The sequence below is a fragment of the Chlorocebus sabaeus genome, chromosome 2 (assembly GCF_047675955.1).
Source record: "Chlorocebus sabaeus isolate Y175 chromosome 2, mChlSab1.0.hap1, whole genome shotgun sequence".
Classification (NCBI taxonomy): Eukaryota; Metazoa; Chordata; class Mammalia; order Primates; family Cercopithecidae; genus Chlorocebus; species Chlorocebus sabaeus.
In genome coordinates this window covers 58,294,186-58,309,476 of record NC_132905.1, presented here as the reverse complement: position 1 = coordinate 58,309,476, position 15,291 = coordinate 58,294,186, and the positions used below count along the sequence as shown (strand labels likewise).

Genomic DNA, 15,291 nt, shown 5'->3' with positions numbered 1-15,291 from the left:
ATAAATCTCTGTTGTTGTAAGCACTCAGTTTTGGGGAGATTTGTTGTTACACAGTCATAGTGCTTGGGACATTGACCTAATGGTTGTTTTTGAGATGAGCTGCAGACAATGTACAGAAGGCATTTACATACAACAGTGCATTCTACTAGTGAACCCAGACCGCATCATTTTGTGGAGGGCTACATCAAGAAGCCAGACACCTGGGTTCTGCTCTCTATGTCTTAGATGAAGAGCCTTCTGATTGAGGGCAAGGCATTCAACATTCAGACATTTTCTTAATATACAAATCAATGAATCATAATCTATACAGGATTGATGTGAAGACCAAATGGAAAAATTCACATGCAGGCCGGGCGTAGTGGCTCACGCATGTAATCCTAACACTTTTAGGAGGCCAAAGTGGGAGAATCACCTGAGCCCAGGAGTTCGAGACCAGCCTGGGCAACAAAGTGAGACCCCCATCTCTACAAAAAATGAAACATTAGCTGGGCATGGTGGTACGTACCTGTGGTTCCAGCTATAGGGGAGGCTGAGGTGGGAGGCTTGCTTGAGGCCCAGAGGTCAAGGCTATAGTGAGCCGTGTTCGTGCCACTGTACTCCAATCTGGGTGACAGAGTGTAGCAAAAATAAAAATTCACCCTCAAGCAGTCTAAAAGTCAGAGAGCACTGAAAAATATCAGATATATTCCTGATATCAGTTATCTATTGCTAATGAATCAGTAATAAATATCAGTTGTCTATTGCTACATAACAAATCACCCCAAAACTCAGTGGCTAAAAACAACCACAATCATTTTATTACAGTCTCACACAGTTCTGGGGGTGAGCAGGCCCAGCTGGGCTGTTCCCACCAGGGCTCTGTCATGCAAATGTTAGGGTAGAGAGGGCTGGCATCATCTTAGGGGCTCCCCTGATCCCCCAAATGTCTGGGGCTTGGTCGTTGACTGAGATCTTAGCTCAGCCCCAGTAGAGCACCTGAATGTGTCCTCTGTGTGTAGCTTGAGCTTGGCCTTTTCTAGCTTAGTCTCAGAAGTCACACAGTGTCACTTCTGCTTTTTATTTGAGGAAGCGTCACAAAGGCCCTCTTCGTTTTGTAGGTACAGACTTCACTTCACAATGGGAGGCATGTCAAAGAGCTTGCAGAAGTGATTTTAAACCTACACTAGGTGGCATTGAGATTATATACAATTTCAAATCAGTGTTCAACTGGGTGCGGTGGTTCACACCTGTAATCCCAGCACTTTGGGAGGCCAAGGTGGGTGGATTGCCTAAGGTCAGGAGTTCGAGACCAGCCTGGCCAACATAGTGAAACCCCATCTCTACTAAAAATACAAAAAATTAGCTGGGCGTGGTGGTGGGTGCGTGTAATCCCAGCTACTTGGGAGACTAAGGCAGGAGAATCACTGGAACTTGGGAGGCCGGGGGTTGCAGTGAGCCAAATTTGTGCCATTACATTCCAGCCTGGGCAATAAGAGTGAAACTCCACCTCCAAAAAAATAAATTAATAATAAAATAAAATCAGAATTCACTCCTGTCCTTGCAAGGATAATGAGTGAGTTCTCACCAGCACTTGACCTCAATAACTCATTTAATCTCAACAGTAGCCTTGGGAGACACTTAGTTGCAGACAGCCAAATCCACTTTAGCCTGCTGAAGGAGATAAATACTTTATTAAAGGCTCTTGGCTACCTTGCTTTATGTCCAGGAGGGCCACACAATCAGGCTTTGGGACTGAAAGATCCAGAAACAACACTCAAATTGCCCTGCTAGGCAAGTCCAGTGGCAGCTCACCTTACAACTCTGGGCCTTCACCACAGCCACCTCTGAGAGACAAATGCCTCTACTCTCCCCTCCCCAGCACTGACTGCACCCAGTCCCATCTCTTTCGTGTCTCTCTTTTGGATTTACATCTCATGGACACATTTGATGAGTGGTTAGGCACCTCCAATCCGAGTCAGGGTGACCTGACTCCTTTCTGTTGGACATTGGTCTTAATGAGCAGTGCATTTTCCATTCCCTTACAGCAGAGCCTAGCTGCAAGGGAGGCTGGAAAAGCAAGTTTCTGGATTCTACCTTGAGGAGGCAGAGCTCATCGGACTGAGAATTAGCTGAGCATAGGAAGGGTGTTCAAAAGACAATGGGCAAGCAGAAAACATAATAAATGTCTGCTACAGGTGGGCACTACTCTTCCCTAATTTTATCAATGAGAAAACAGGGAGAGAGGGTTAATCACTTGCCCATGGCCACCCAAAGCTGGTGGAGCTGAAATGATGAAAGCAGGCATTTGTGCTCCAAACCCCTGGCCCCTAACAGCCCCAGCATGCTGGAGGAGGGGCTGGGTCCTTTTGCATGTGAGCACATGAAATCTCACCACAGCAGAAGAGAGAGTGACCTGCTAGGATTATCAAAATCTGTCACTGCCAGAAGCTACAACACTGGCACTCTCTTTGAGATATAAAATTAAATTTTTAATTTAATCATTTTCTTAAATGTTACTAGACTTTGCGTCTCAGAGTTGGGGTTTGGGTCCAGCCCATTTGAGTCCCTCTGCTGCCATGATGTTAAAAGTGGGCAAGGGAGAGCCTGAAGCCCTGTGCTCAGAGACTTTTCCTTCTGCCACTCATACTGGTTGCCATGGTTCTGGAATGGCCTATTCAGTTGCTTGCAAGTGTAGAAGAGAAAGTGATTTCTACAACCAAGTGCTTTTAGAACCAAAGTGGAAGGTAGAGACCTCAATAGAAAGTGGCCTGGACGCGTGGTGGTGGGCGCATGGTGGCGCATGCCTGTAGTCCCAGCTACTCGGGAGGCTGAGGCAGGAGAATCACTTGAACCAGGGAGGCGGAAGTGGCAGTGAGCCAAGATCAAGCCACTGCACTCCAGCCTGGGTGACAGAGTCTCAAAAAAAAAAAAAAAAAAAAAAAAAAGAAAGAAAGAGAAAGAAAAAGAAGAAAAAAGAAAGTGGCCCGGGCAAGCTAACTTTCAGCAATATCCTCCCTGTGGTGCTGCTTACAACGCCACCATTCACAGTGAATTCGTGCCTCTCTTACAGTTTGCATCTGCAGCACGTTAAAGCAAAGCAAAAAGCGGTGTCGAGTCTAGAATCTGCTACGACGCAGATGCCAGTGTGGGCCGTAGTTAACATCATGTGGTACTAAATTTACCCAGTTGTCTCGCCAGTACCGTTATTTGTGTTTGCAAGTTGGGTCATGTAGAAATAACAAGTTTCTCCAATGCGTAAGATAAGAAATAGCTGGAAACGATGTTACATTTGGCTCCTCACTCTCTCCCAGATGGGATTTTCAGTCCATTATTTTGGAGTCAACTTGCCAAAACACAAATCAGCTGTTTCATGATCTGGGCTGAGAACCATACATGTTCCTGGGCCACCGTATCACGCTCCCTGCTGTAGCAGCCTGTTGACAAGAAGGTGGAACCAAGGCCCCAGCATGTCACCGTCCATTTGAATTCTCCCACACTGGAGCAATTGTTGCCTTGGAGGTTTCTCTTTATGAACTTCGTTGATCTCAACTAAATTTCCGCACTTTCAGGCCACGTCATTTCACAGGGCCTTCCATTTCTTCAGATGTTACACAGGGTAATGACCACTCCAACCTCTTGGAGGCATTGTGAGAACTCACTGAGTAATTCATATGAAGTCCTTGGACCAGGCAAAGTTGGTTAGTTAAAGTTGCTGAGTTAAAGTTATCTTTTGTCTGTAACTCAATTTTTAATGAATTGCTACCAAACGTCCTTAAAATGTTAATATGAATTTAGTCTGTTAGTATTGTTACAAACCCATCGTTAGTTGGGGTTAGTGTCCCTGGGTTGGTACCCAAGCCATCAACCCTTCCGAGGCCAAATTTACTGGGGGTAACAACTGGGAGAACTTACTCTATGACCAAGACCTCAAATTTTAAACCAGTGCCTATAAAACATCAGCGTGCATAGAGATTCCCTGGGGATCCTGTTAAAATACAGATTCTGATTTAGGAGGCCCAAAGCAGGGCTGGCACTTCTGCTCCCAGGGGATGCAGACCTATAGCTCCTGGAGCCACACTTTGAGTGGCAGGGCTCTAAATGATACATACTATGGAAGTACAACACATTGTCCCCCAGCATCGCCGTAACGGAGACGCTTGTGGGACTGGGTCAGAAACCTGCTTTAAGAAAAAAGTTTCAAGAGGTTGTGAACCTCTAATCAGAGCAGAATTCTCATTGGTGGACATTGATCTATATCTTCCAAATGCTCAAACGCTTGCACAATTAAAAGAGGTCATCAGTTGCCAGGAAGGTGCTTGTTGCTATAAAATTAACACTATTTTGAAACAAATCAATGCTGAGTTAAAATTATCTTCTGTCTTTAACTCAATTTTTAAGCTAATGGTTACAAAAATCCTTGAAATGTTGGGTTAAGCAATATAAAATTATTGATAGGAAAGTTTTTACTTTTACTTATAAAATCAGCAATGAGCTGGGTGCTCACACTTGTAATCCCAGCACTTTGGGAGGCTGAGGTGGGCAGATCACTTGAGGCCAGGAGTTGGAGACCTGCCTGGGCAACATAGTAAAACCCCATCTCTACTAAAAATACAAAAAAAAAAAAAAAAAAAAAAAAAAAAAAGCCTGATGTGGTGGCACACACCTGTAATCCCAGCTACTCGGGAGGCTGAGGCACAAGAATCACTTGAACCTGGGAAGCGGAGATGGCAGTGAACTGAGATTGTGCCACTGCACTTCAGCCTGAGCAACAGAGTGAGACCCTGTCTCAACAAAAAATAAACCCCAAAACAACCATGTCCTATGGTTCATCCTAAGAGTTGTGATTTCACCTGATAAATGAAACTATCACTGCAGTGAGAAAACAACCTTCAAACCAGGAGACAACCTTCCTGTTCTGTGTAGATTTCTGTGGCTGACTTAACAGACTGTGATTCGTGTGTATTGTCTGAGAGCTCCTGTAACTGATATAAACAGGAACAATATTAATAAAACTATCTTGGAGGCAGTTTCCTACTTTCAGAAAAACTAGTAAACTTCCTTATTTAAATTATCAGGGCCAGGTGTGGTGGCCCACACCTGTAATCTCAGCACTTTCAGAGGTCAAGGTAGGAAGATTGCTTGAGCCCAGGAGTTCCAGACCAGCCTGGGCAACATAGTGAGACCCGCATCTCTACAAGAAATAAAAAAATTACCCAGGCATGGTGGTGTGGACCTGTCATCTCAGCTACTCAGAAGGCTGAGACAAGAGGATCACTTGAGCCCAGGAGGTTAAGGCTACAGTGAGCCATGATCACGGCACTGCACTCCAGCCTGGGTGACAGAGTGAGACCCTGTCTCAAAAAACAAAAACAAAAACAAAAATCAGGTTAAAGAAACACGGTACCTTGGCCAGGCGTGGTGGTTCATGCTTGTAATCCCAGCACTTCAGGAGGTTGAGGCAGGTGGATCACTTCAGGCCAGGAATTCAAGACCAGCCTGGCCAACATAGTGAAACCCCATTTCTAATTAAAACACACACACACACACACACACACACACACACACACACAAATTAGCTGGATATAGTGGCACACGCCTGTAGTCCCAGCTACTCAGGAGACTGAGGCGGGAGGGTCTCTTGAGCCAGGGAGGCGAAGGTTGCAGTGAGCCGAGATCGCGTCACTACACTCCAACCTGGGCGACCCAGTGAGACTGTCTCAAAAAAAAAAAAAAAAAAAATCCAAAAAACAAAAAACATGCTACCTTAGGCAGTGACATCTGTAAAAATAGTGATACTAAATTTTGCAATGTTCAAGACTTATGAATGCTGAGTGAGTTTATGACACTCAACACACAACTGAGCAAAGCAGTTTTCATGAGGACCAAATTTCTATCTAATCAAGAGGAGGAATTACTGCGCCATTTTATTGTCTATTGCATGACATTATTGTCGGCAAATTTTTTCTATAAAGGGCGAATAGTAAATATTTTAGACTTTGAGGGCCATGTGGCCCCTCTCATAACTACTAAACTCTGCTGTTGTGGCATGAAAATAGCCATAGAGGCTGAGTATGTGAGTGAGCATGGCTATATGCCAATAAAACTTTATTTACAAAAGCTGGCTGGATTGAGCCAGTAGGCCTTAGTTTACTAACCCCTGGTCTAGACTTTTCCGTATTAATAATAATAGAGATTGTGAAATACTGCAATGATGGCAGTAATTCTGGAATCCCAATATAATCTTAGAATGTAAGGTCACATTTACTCTACAAATAAGGTAGATATAATATGCATTTAATTGGTTTTTGTCCTTTTTAGTCTGAATTACCAAATTTTGAAGATACTGAGGGGAAAACATGGTCTTCTCTGTGATTAACAGAACAAAACACGTAATGTTTCAAAAGACACAATAAAGATCTATTCCAAGACGTGAGGAAAACAGAATGTGTTCCTTTATGGTATAAAATATTTGATGAAATCTAACATGATTCTGTTCCAATTTGGGTACCCAGATATGATTGGTTCAGCCTCATTTGTCCCGGACAGTCTCAACCTGATCATTTTCATGCACACTCTTCCTATCGGTTTCTGCCCATCTCCTAATAACAACCTCTTTGTAGCTGTACTTATAAAATGGTAAAGGTTCATTTTACATACTGTAGTAGATAAATAGCAATAGAAAAGAACTGCCATCAACTGATGTTACAAGCTTTTAAATGGCAACATCGGACACATGCATTTCTGCCTAACTTCCCCATCCTTTTCTGTTCTTTGTGCTGGGAGGAAACTGTAGCCTGATGTTTTTTTCCTCCTGTGGAAAGCGCCCTCCTCTAAAACCCACCCTACCATGCTCTAATGCCTCCTCTGTGTCCTATCAGATTTGACACATAATAGCCTCTTGGCTCCCTCTCTTCATCCTGTCACCGTCAGGTGTGACTGTCACCTGGCTGTGGTGTTTGAGAAAGGGGTATTGCATCAGGGCCCTGGTCCTGCACAACAGAGATGAAGCAGATGTTGCATTCAAATAAAAAGCCCTTCTTTGATGAGTGAAAGAGAATAATAATGAATTCAGGTTGACGTTGCCAGCATGATCGTCTCCCCACTGCACAACGCTTGGTCTGCTGGTTCAAACCACAGGGAAGGAGCAAGGAACGCCTGGGTTCTGATGAAGGGGAGGCGACCCTGGGAAACTAGATGCAAACTGTGTCAACAAGCTTCTCATAGACACTGGGGGAGCTGCAGGGCGTGCACACGGCATGCTGGAAACAGGCTCTCAGTAATCATGCCTTTGACTGTGTCCTGCTGGCAGTAAACACTCTGTAAGTTTCATTTCAAGGTGGTGAATGTGGAATGTTCTAAGGATGGGTTTGTCTCCATGCTGTGGGCTTATGCGAGGAACTAGAGAAAAAACATTAGTGCTGATGCTTTGTGTGGAAATGCCACCAGGAAGACCACACAGGGTAGAAATCTTCAAACAAGACAAACATGAAGGTGATCACCCCAGAACCCATCCGCTCAGCATATACACTGCAGGTCCTGAACATTCCACTTTCCAGATGCAACACAGCAAGCCCACAGTCCAAGTATGCGGGGTACAAATGATGACGGTCGGGGCTTAGGATACGAAGGGGTGTGTTTGGGTGAGTGAAAATGTGTTAACTGACTTCATATCGTCTGCTTAAAGGTGCTCTGTGATTCTGAGAAGCATATCAAGCCTTAATAATGACCAAAAAGTAGTTGTGATTGGTAAATTTGTAAGCCAGGTTGATTATCTCATCTAGCTGTGAGAAATCAATTCCCTTCACCCCAAAGGTCCGTTGCACATCCCTTGCTGGGATGACACTTCTCATGAGGCTCTGTGGCTTTCAAAACCCAATGTGGCCTGTGTCAATTACCTACTGCAGGTCCTCATGAGGCATGTGTCCAGAGGAGCAGGACTCAGTCACCTTCAGAAAATCCTCTTGCCTGGGAAGTTGCTCTGATGACACCAAAACCTGTAGCTGGTTGTTTGCAAAAGGTGAGGGGATGTTGAAAAGTATTGATCTGTTTCCTTAGCAGTGTCACAAGGAGGCTGTAGTTCCCCAGTTCTCCCCAGGAAAAAAAAAAAAAAGTCATCGAGATCATTGGGCAAGTAGGTGCCATCCATCTCTGGTCTCTTCTTCGTGAGGAGTCAACATACCTGGCCTCACTTGGAAACCTTAGCCGATAAAGGTGCGAGGGGACACGAGGAACTCTAGGCTGCAGCCCATCAGAGGATGGTCTTCCGGCTCTGCATGTTTGTGAAGAGTTCTTTATTCTAGGGTCACTGGGCTCTTGTGGGACTTGTGACCAGGTCTCCTTAAGTTATAGAGCCACCTCCCACTGCTGAACTTGTCTTTGTGTTGCTGATGTGCCTGCTAGTGACAATTGCCATATTAGAACCCAGGAGTCATGAATACACCAGACTTTCCCTATGACTATTGGCCATTTAATGTTGCAGGCGGGCAGTAGAGAAACGATGTTTTTTCAATAGATATGACGGGATGGAACTTGAAGACGACTTTAACTGCTCTCTGTCTCACCTGGGTGGGATTTGGGGGCTATTACTTTGGGGTTATGTTGCCAAAAGACCCATGAGATGTTCCCATCATTGAAGATGAGAAACTAAGTGTCTTTAGGTCGGCACTTTGCGTTCCCCGCTTTGGTACCTCCTTGACGATCAGATGGAATCGAGATCCCTGCATGTTGCTATTCAGTTAGTTCTCATACTGGTGTGTTTTGCCACCTGTGGGTTTCTCTCTACAACTCAGTTTCCTCTTCTATCTCTAAATTCCATCGCTTGTAACTTTAACTACCAGAGCATTACAGGTTCCTTTAGTCTGGCCATCAAAGAACCGTAACTAATTCTAGCTCTGTCAGAAGCTAACTGGGGGACTCATTTTTATCCCATACATGATTCCATAGACTTAGCCTTGGGTCTGTTTGCCAGAAAATTTCTCTACAAGACCTAAATGTCCGTTCTGCAAAAAGCAAGTTTCGCTCAAAGTAACCCTGCCACAGGCCAGTGAGTTTGGAACGAATCCTCAATGCCATGGAAAATGCCTGGCAAAGAGGAGTGCCCCTGTCTAAGTGAAAAATGCGGGTCCCTCTGGGCTCCTCACTGCCCTTCATCTCCTGGGCTCAGGAGTCTTCCCCAAATGTCCCACAAAGGCTCCAGAGACCCTCAGGGCATCTGCCAGGAGTATTATCTCTGGTTTACAGATGAGGAGACTGAGGCCTTCAGGAAGCCAAGTGACTCAACCTCAGAAAGCCCAATCTTATACGAGGCCCCTTTCTCTTTTGCAAGACAGTTGATACATGAAGAATTCCTGTAGTGTTATCAGGTCACTCAGGGTGGTTAAGAGACGCTTCTGCTTTGTTTTGAAGACTCTGTGGATGGCTGTGGAGTTCAGCCCAACTAGGGGAGGAGACAGCCACTCACAGAGCAAAGGGAAGCCGATGAGAAATGTCACACCCTCCTCGGCAGCATCCGGGCACGGACATGCCAGGCGCATCCACCCGTGGCTAGTGTTGCCCTGGTCGATGTTGCATACCCAGGTCTCTGCAGGACCCCAACATGCCCACAGGTGCCCTTGTGCAGCTGGAGTCCAGCCAGCCTCCTGGCTTCATTTCTGTTCTGCAAGATCTGGGTACTCCCAGATCAAACCCAGCGACAGGCCCAGGATGAGCTGAAAGGTGCGATGACTTAGTCCATGGTGCTACACAGAAGGAAGGCGTGCCTCCAAGCACAGGCCTCCGAGTGAGTCACCCAAGTCAGACTCTTGCCAGTACAGCGTTCCTGCTCCGAGGGCGGCAAGAACCCCAGCGTTTCCAGGCCTCCAGGGAAAAGGCAAAGCAGGCAACCGGGGAACTGCCTCCAGAGGACATTAGTAACTCTGAAGAAAGGGCTCAACCAGCGTGGCGTGCAGCTGTTCCAGCCACAGGCTCATTGTGAAACCAAAGGAATGCCGAACAGCCTTCTGCTTTTTATTATACCACATTTGTATGGAAGTAGAGAAGGGTGAAGGCACTGGCGAAAATCAAATCTCTTCCTTTATTTCTTCCCTCTTTTAGCTCCTCCCTCCTTAACCTTGCTACTTTTCCTGACCCCCTGGGCCTCTCACCACCAAATCCCTGCTGTGGGATGGTATGGGATTCTCGGGCAGTTTCCATGGATGGCCTTCCCAGCTTGCAGCAGCCCCAGAGCACACGGAATGCCCACAGCCTCCTTCACAGATTTGTTAAAAAGTGTGTGAGTTTCAACGTGATGTTCTTGAATAGGAACCTTGTGAACATATTATTCAGGAAGGCAAGAAAAAGGGGAGAGAGCCTGATTCCCTCCCATATTCTGTTAACTTATATTGTGTTACTATGATAGAAATTGAGCAAGTTTGTCTATTTCTACACTGTTTCATTGCCTTCAACTCCATTTACTATAGTTTCATTTACTATCTCACATAGATACTTTGGGTTCCATTTTAGAAAAGGTATATTTGGTCCATTGAAATAAATTTCCACGGGGGATGAAGGGACATGTTTGTGAACAACCAAATTATATTTACCCTCATAAGGGTGGATCTTAGATGAATTCATGTTTTGTGATTACGGACGAGAACCACAGTGAGCCCAACAAGCTACCATGCCTGCAGACGAGTCTGGACTTGCCATATGCAGCTAATCTTCCAGTTTTTAAGGAAACTTTTTATTGCCAGAGAACGCGCATACTCTGACCCTCAGTTTGGGATATCTTTTAACGTTTGGTGTAACTCAGAGAGAATATTTTCAATGCTCCCATGCTCCCGTATTACTGTTGCAGGAGGGGAGAAGCAGCAGCTATCGGCCCACACATTTGAGTTTTTCTTTGTTTCAGTCAAAGTTTTCAGGATGTTATAAATGCTGCTCTGTCCCTGTGCTTTCCTATTGTACCAGCCCTGAGCTTTTTGTTATTTTCCAAACTGGTAAAATACGTAGTCATCAGTGATAAAAAGCTACATGCAATTTGTCCTGGAGGCAACTTACCTGTAGAGGTTTCTCTTTCATTGTTATTCAAAGGCTGTTTCCAGAGCCTCACAAAGGGAGGAATATTCCACAGTCCTGCTGGCTGAGCCTTTGGCTAAACCCCGTCCCACAGAAAACTTGAGGCTGCCAATCTGAAAATCATCTCTTTCCTCAGTTTGTCCTTCCAAGTTCCTCATGGACTGCCCTTCCCAGCCTCACTCCAGCTCCTCTTTGGAGATGCAAATTCTTTTACTGTGCATTTTCTAAAATCTCTTTGGCAGGCAAATGTTAGATTTAGCGGGCCTCAGGGAAAAAAAAAAAAAAAAGCAAAAACACACAAAAGGAAGGGAACGCACACATGCACAATTGTGAGATTTAGCACAGCTCCTTCATCAACTGTTTCCAAGACAGAGGAAAACAACCCAAAATACTCGCTGTTGAGAGTCAGAATTGTTCTTCAAATTGCTGAGTGACACATAACGGAAAACATTGTAATTACCTGTTATTAAATTTAATACCCCAAACAGATGGTGTTCCATTTTCCCCCCAAACAGACCGCTCACCTGATTGGAAAATTATTTCTAAACCCTTGCCCCCAGTTGCTTAACTTCCCATGGCATCCAAATGTGAATCGGGTTGCTGCCCGTGCTTTGCAAATCTAACGGTAAAGTCATTTCTCCTTTCTTGTAGTTGACTCAGGAACAAAAATTCCCGGCTTTATTTATCTGAGGAATTACTATCACCCTGACCCCCAAATTTTCAGGAAATGAAGGACTTGCTCAATGAAAGTGGAGTGAAAAGAACAGCTTCCTAGGGACACTGATCTAGATTTCTCTGAAAAGATGCCCAGGGCCTTCATTCTAAACCACCTCCTGGCACATTACTAAGGACCCCAACGAGGCTTGTTTCAGCCAGCCGCTACCAAGGCTATACCCTCAGGCTGCCACAAGGGCAGAGTCCCGCAGCTGAGGTTCAGCTCTGAAAACCCACCACCCTGGTGATGGTGGTGGTTCCCTCTTTCCTGATAAAAAAAATAAAGTTAGCTTTTAAGAGACGATCAGAAGCTCTATGTTAAATCCATCCTGAAAACATGTGATGCAGAAATCAGGCCACCACACTGTGACTTTGAAAATATTTTATTTGAATAGTAAATAGTTATACAGTTGAAACAATTCTATTGAAGCTTTCTATAAATAGCTAACAATTAAGAAAATAATGTATGTAGAAAAGAGATTGCATTTAAAAGTAAGAGCTGTCAGTTGTAAGGGCCCTGGGGGGCCCTCGAAGCAGAATAAATGGTAGGTTGTCTGTCATTCACTCAGATAGGTATAAAAGTTAAAACTTTAAGCAGATCCCTTTAGAAAAAGGCTCTCTTCTAAAACGCACAGTGGAATGTCAAGAGTGGCAGGGTGGGGAGGGGGCAGCGCACCAAAAAAATCTGCAATCAAATAATATCATAATCTTCATAATTAATATAAATAAATAAAGAATAAATAACAATTACTCATAAATCAACATATACATTTCGAGGGAACTGATAGTCCTACCTCAACAAAGATGATCAAACCAAAAAGTCTTACGTGAAACACTGAGGCAGTTACTACAGCATCTTCGGAACACTCCCTCCCTCCCCCCCCCAAAACAATCCCAGACAACGGTTCAAGGCATTTGTGGCTATACTAAAGAAAACTCTTTTTTAAGCAATTTGATTTGTTCACATACAAAAAGGTAAAGCCAGACTCCAGCAGTTCACAAGCCATAATAAAGCTAATCGTGTGGGAAGTTCATTTTACAGCCTGTGAAATATAAAGGCATTTATTCCTCAAGATTCACCCAAAACAACCCGTACGCTACATACATAGAGAGCAGAGATTGGTAGGCGAGGCGAGAGTAGACCGCCTTTCTAGACCATGAACACAGCGAATACTAGCAAGAAAAACAGCTTCTCCCCGCCAAGGGGAGGCTTCCAACCACTAGACAAACGCGTACAGCTTTTCTCCCTTGTACAGAGACTGACTCCTGTTGCGCCATGGGGGAGGTGGGGGGACACAACATAAAAGTGGGGGTTCCAAAAGGAGTCAAAACGAGAGGATGGGGTTACCGTCACGCCTCACCGAGAGAAGCGGAGACGACACTTTCACTCGGTGGGGGCGGGGGCGAGGCTCCCACAGCGCGGACTGGGGTTCGGGGCGTGCAGGGCGCACTCTCTTTGTGGGTCTCCAAGCGAAGGCACAGTTCGGGGGGCCGGGGTGGAGGGCGCGCTCTAGCAGGCCGGGCGCACGGGCACCTGCAGGAGGATCACCTGTCTGTTTTCGGATGGGTGGCACTTGTTGATGTGCCGCGTAAGGCCGGGCGAGCTGTAGAAGGTGGCCGGGCAGTACTTGCAGGGGAACACCTGGGCGGCGTGCAGCAGGCGCAGGTGGCGCTCCTGGGCGCCCTTGCTGGGGAACGACTCCCCGCACACTGGGCACAGGTGGCACTCGGCAGATGCACTCAGGCCCAGCACGCCGGCTGCCTCGCCGTCGCCGACCGCCTCCTGGGGCGCCTTCTCGTCGGGCCCGGGGTACAAGGCCAGTAGGTCCTCGGCCGGGGGCGCTGGCGGCGCGCCCTTGGCCTGCAGCGCCTGGTGGTGCGCCAGCAGGTGCTTGCGTAGGTAGGCCTGGCGGCGGAACTTCTTGGCGCAGTGATGGCACTCGTAGAGCCCGTCCTCGGAGCCCGACTCGGATACGCCGCCGGGGCTCGGCGTATCCCGGTCGCTGCCGCCGCCGGGTGCCTCCCGCGCCTCAGCCCTGGCTGCGGCTTCCGGCTCCGGCGCGCGGGCGGCAGCGGAGGGCGCGGGCCGCGGTTTGTGCCAGCGGCGGTGCGAGGCCAGGTTGGCCGGGCAGCTGAAGACCTTGGCGCACTCGGGGCAGCGGTACTCCACACGCACGATGCGCGAGCACTTGTGCTGCGCCAGCGCGAACGGGTCGGCGTACTCCTCCTTGCACAGCTGGCAGATGAACTCGCCCAGCGGCCGCGCCGCGCCCCCCGCACGGCCCCGCGGCGCCTCCACCGGGCCCTCCTTGATCTTGAGCCCCAGCACGGGCGACGTGGTCACCTCGTCCTCGAAGTGCAGCTTGCGGATGGCCTTGGGCTTCTTGGCGCCCGGGGCCTTGACTGCCTTGGCGGGCGGCTCGGCGGCGGCGGCGCCGGGGGGCGGGGGCCGCTTTCCCGGGGGCCGCAGGGCGGCGGCGGGGGGCAGTGGGGGACCGGGGCCTGGGCCGCGGGCCGCCTCGGTGCCAGCCGAGAACGCGGTGCCCATCTTGAGCTCGGCTGGCGCGAAGAGCAGCGCGTCGCCGCCGCAGGTGCCGCCGCCGCCGCCCGCTCCGCTCGCGCCGCCGCCGCCGCCCCCTCCGAGCAGCGCGGCGGGCGTGGGGAAGGACTCGGCCGAGACCGGCGAGCCCAGGTTGAAGCTGCGTTCGAAGTACTTGTGCTTCTCGTGCTCGCGGCTCACGGGCCGCGTGGGGCTGTAGAGCGGCGCGGGGTGCGCGGCCTCGGGGTTGCCGAAGTGTGCCGGCCGCGGGCCCGGCGGGGGTGGCGGCGGCCCAGGCGCGCAGGCGAGCGCGGCGGCGAGCGCTGCATGGGCGCGCTCCGCGGGCGGCGGCGGCGGCAGCGGCCCGGGGCCCGGGCTCGGCGCCGGGGGCTCGGCGCGGGCGTCCCCGCAGCCAGGCGAGAGCAGCAGCACGCGGTCGCCGTCCTCGCCGCCGCGGACCCGGTAGGACACGGGCGTGGACTTCTTACTGCGCTTCACCAGGAAGCCGCGGGGCATGTTGGCGCGGCCCGAGGGCACGGCAGTGGCTTGGTCTGCCCTCTGCGCTCGGTCCCGGCGGCCCTCAGTGCCCCCGACCCATTGCCCGGGCGCGGCGGCTGCGGGACTCGCGTGACGCCGGCGGCGACTCGGCCCAGCTCTGCGCCCTGCACGCGCGTCCCTGTCCCCGGGCCCGGCAGCCGCTCCCTTTTAACGGGGGGAGGGGGCCATTGTTCTCGCCTCCCGCTTCCCCCGGAGCCAATCAGCGCGCCCGCAGCTCCTCGGCCTGGCAGGGTGGGAGGGCGATGGGGCGGCCAAAAGGGGGCCGGGACTCGGGGGTCGCCCGGTAGGTGCGGCAGATGTACCTGAGGGCGCGGGGCCCCCGCGCGCGCCCCTTGGTCGCCCCGCCCGGCGCCGCCGCCCCGCCCGGCCCAGGCACACGCCCGGCCCCGCCTCCCTTCACGGTCTGCTGCTTCTCTATGGGGAGGCGCACGTGCCTGGGCTTTGTG

At 49.2% G+C, this 15,291-nt stretch overlaps 1 protein-coding gene across 1 annotated transcript; it reads right to left on the bottom strand.

Annotated features, from left to right (window-relative positions):
• Positions 1-12,115: 12,115 nt before the first annotated feature.
• On the bottom strand, positions 12,116-15,076 carry INSM1 (INSM transcriptional repressor 1). The gene has a single exon (XM_007961451.3). It carries the CDS (start codon positions 14,801-14,803, stop codon positions 13,259-13,261), a length of 1,545 nt encoding a protein of 514 aa, XP_007959642.3. The 5' UTR covers positions 14,804-15,076; the 3' UTR covers positions 12,116-13,258.
• Between the last annotated feature and the right edge of the window lie 215 nt (positions 15,077-15,291).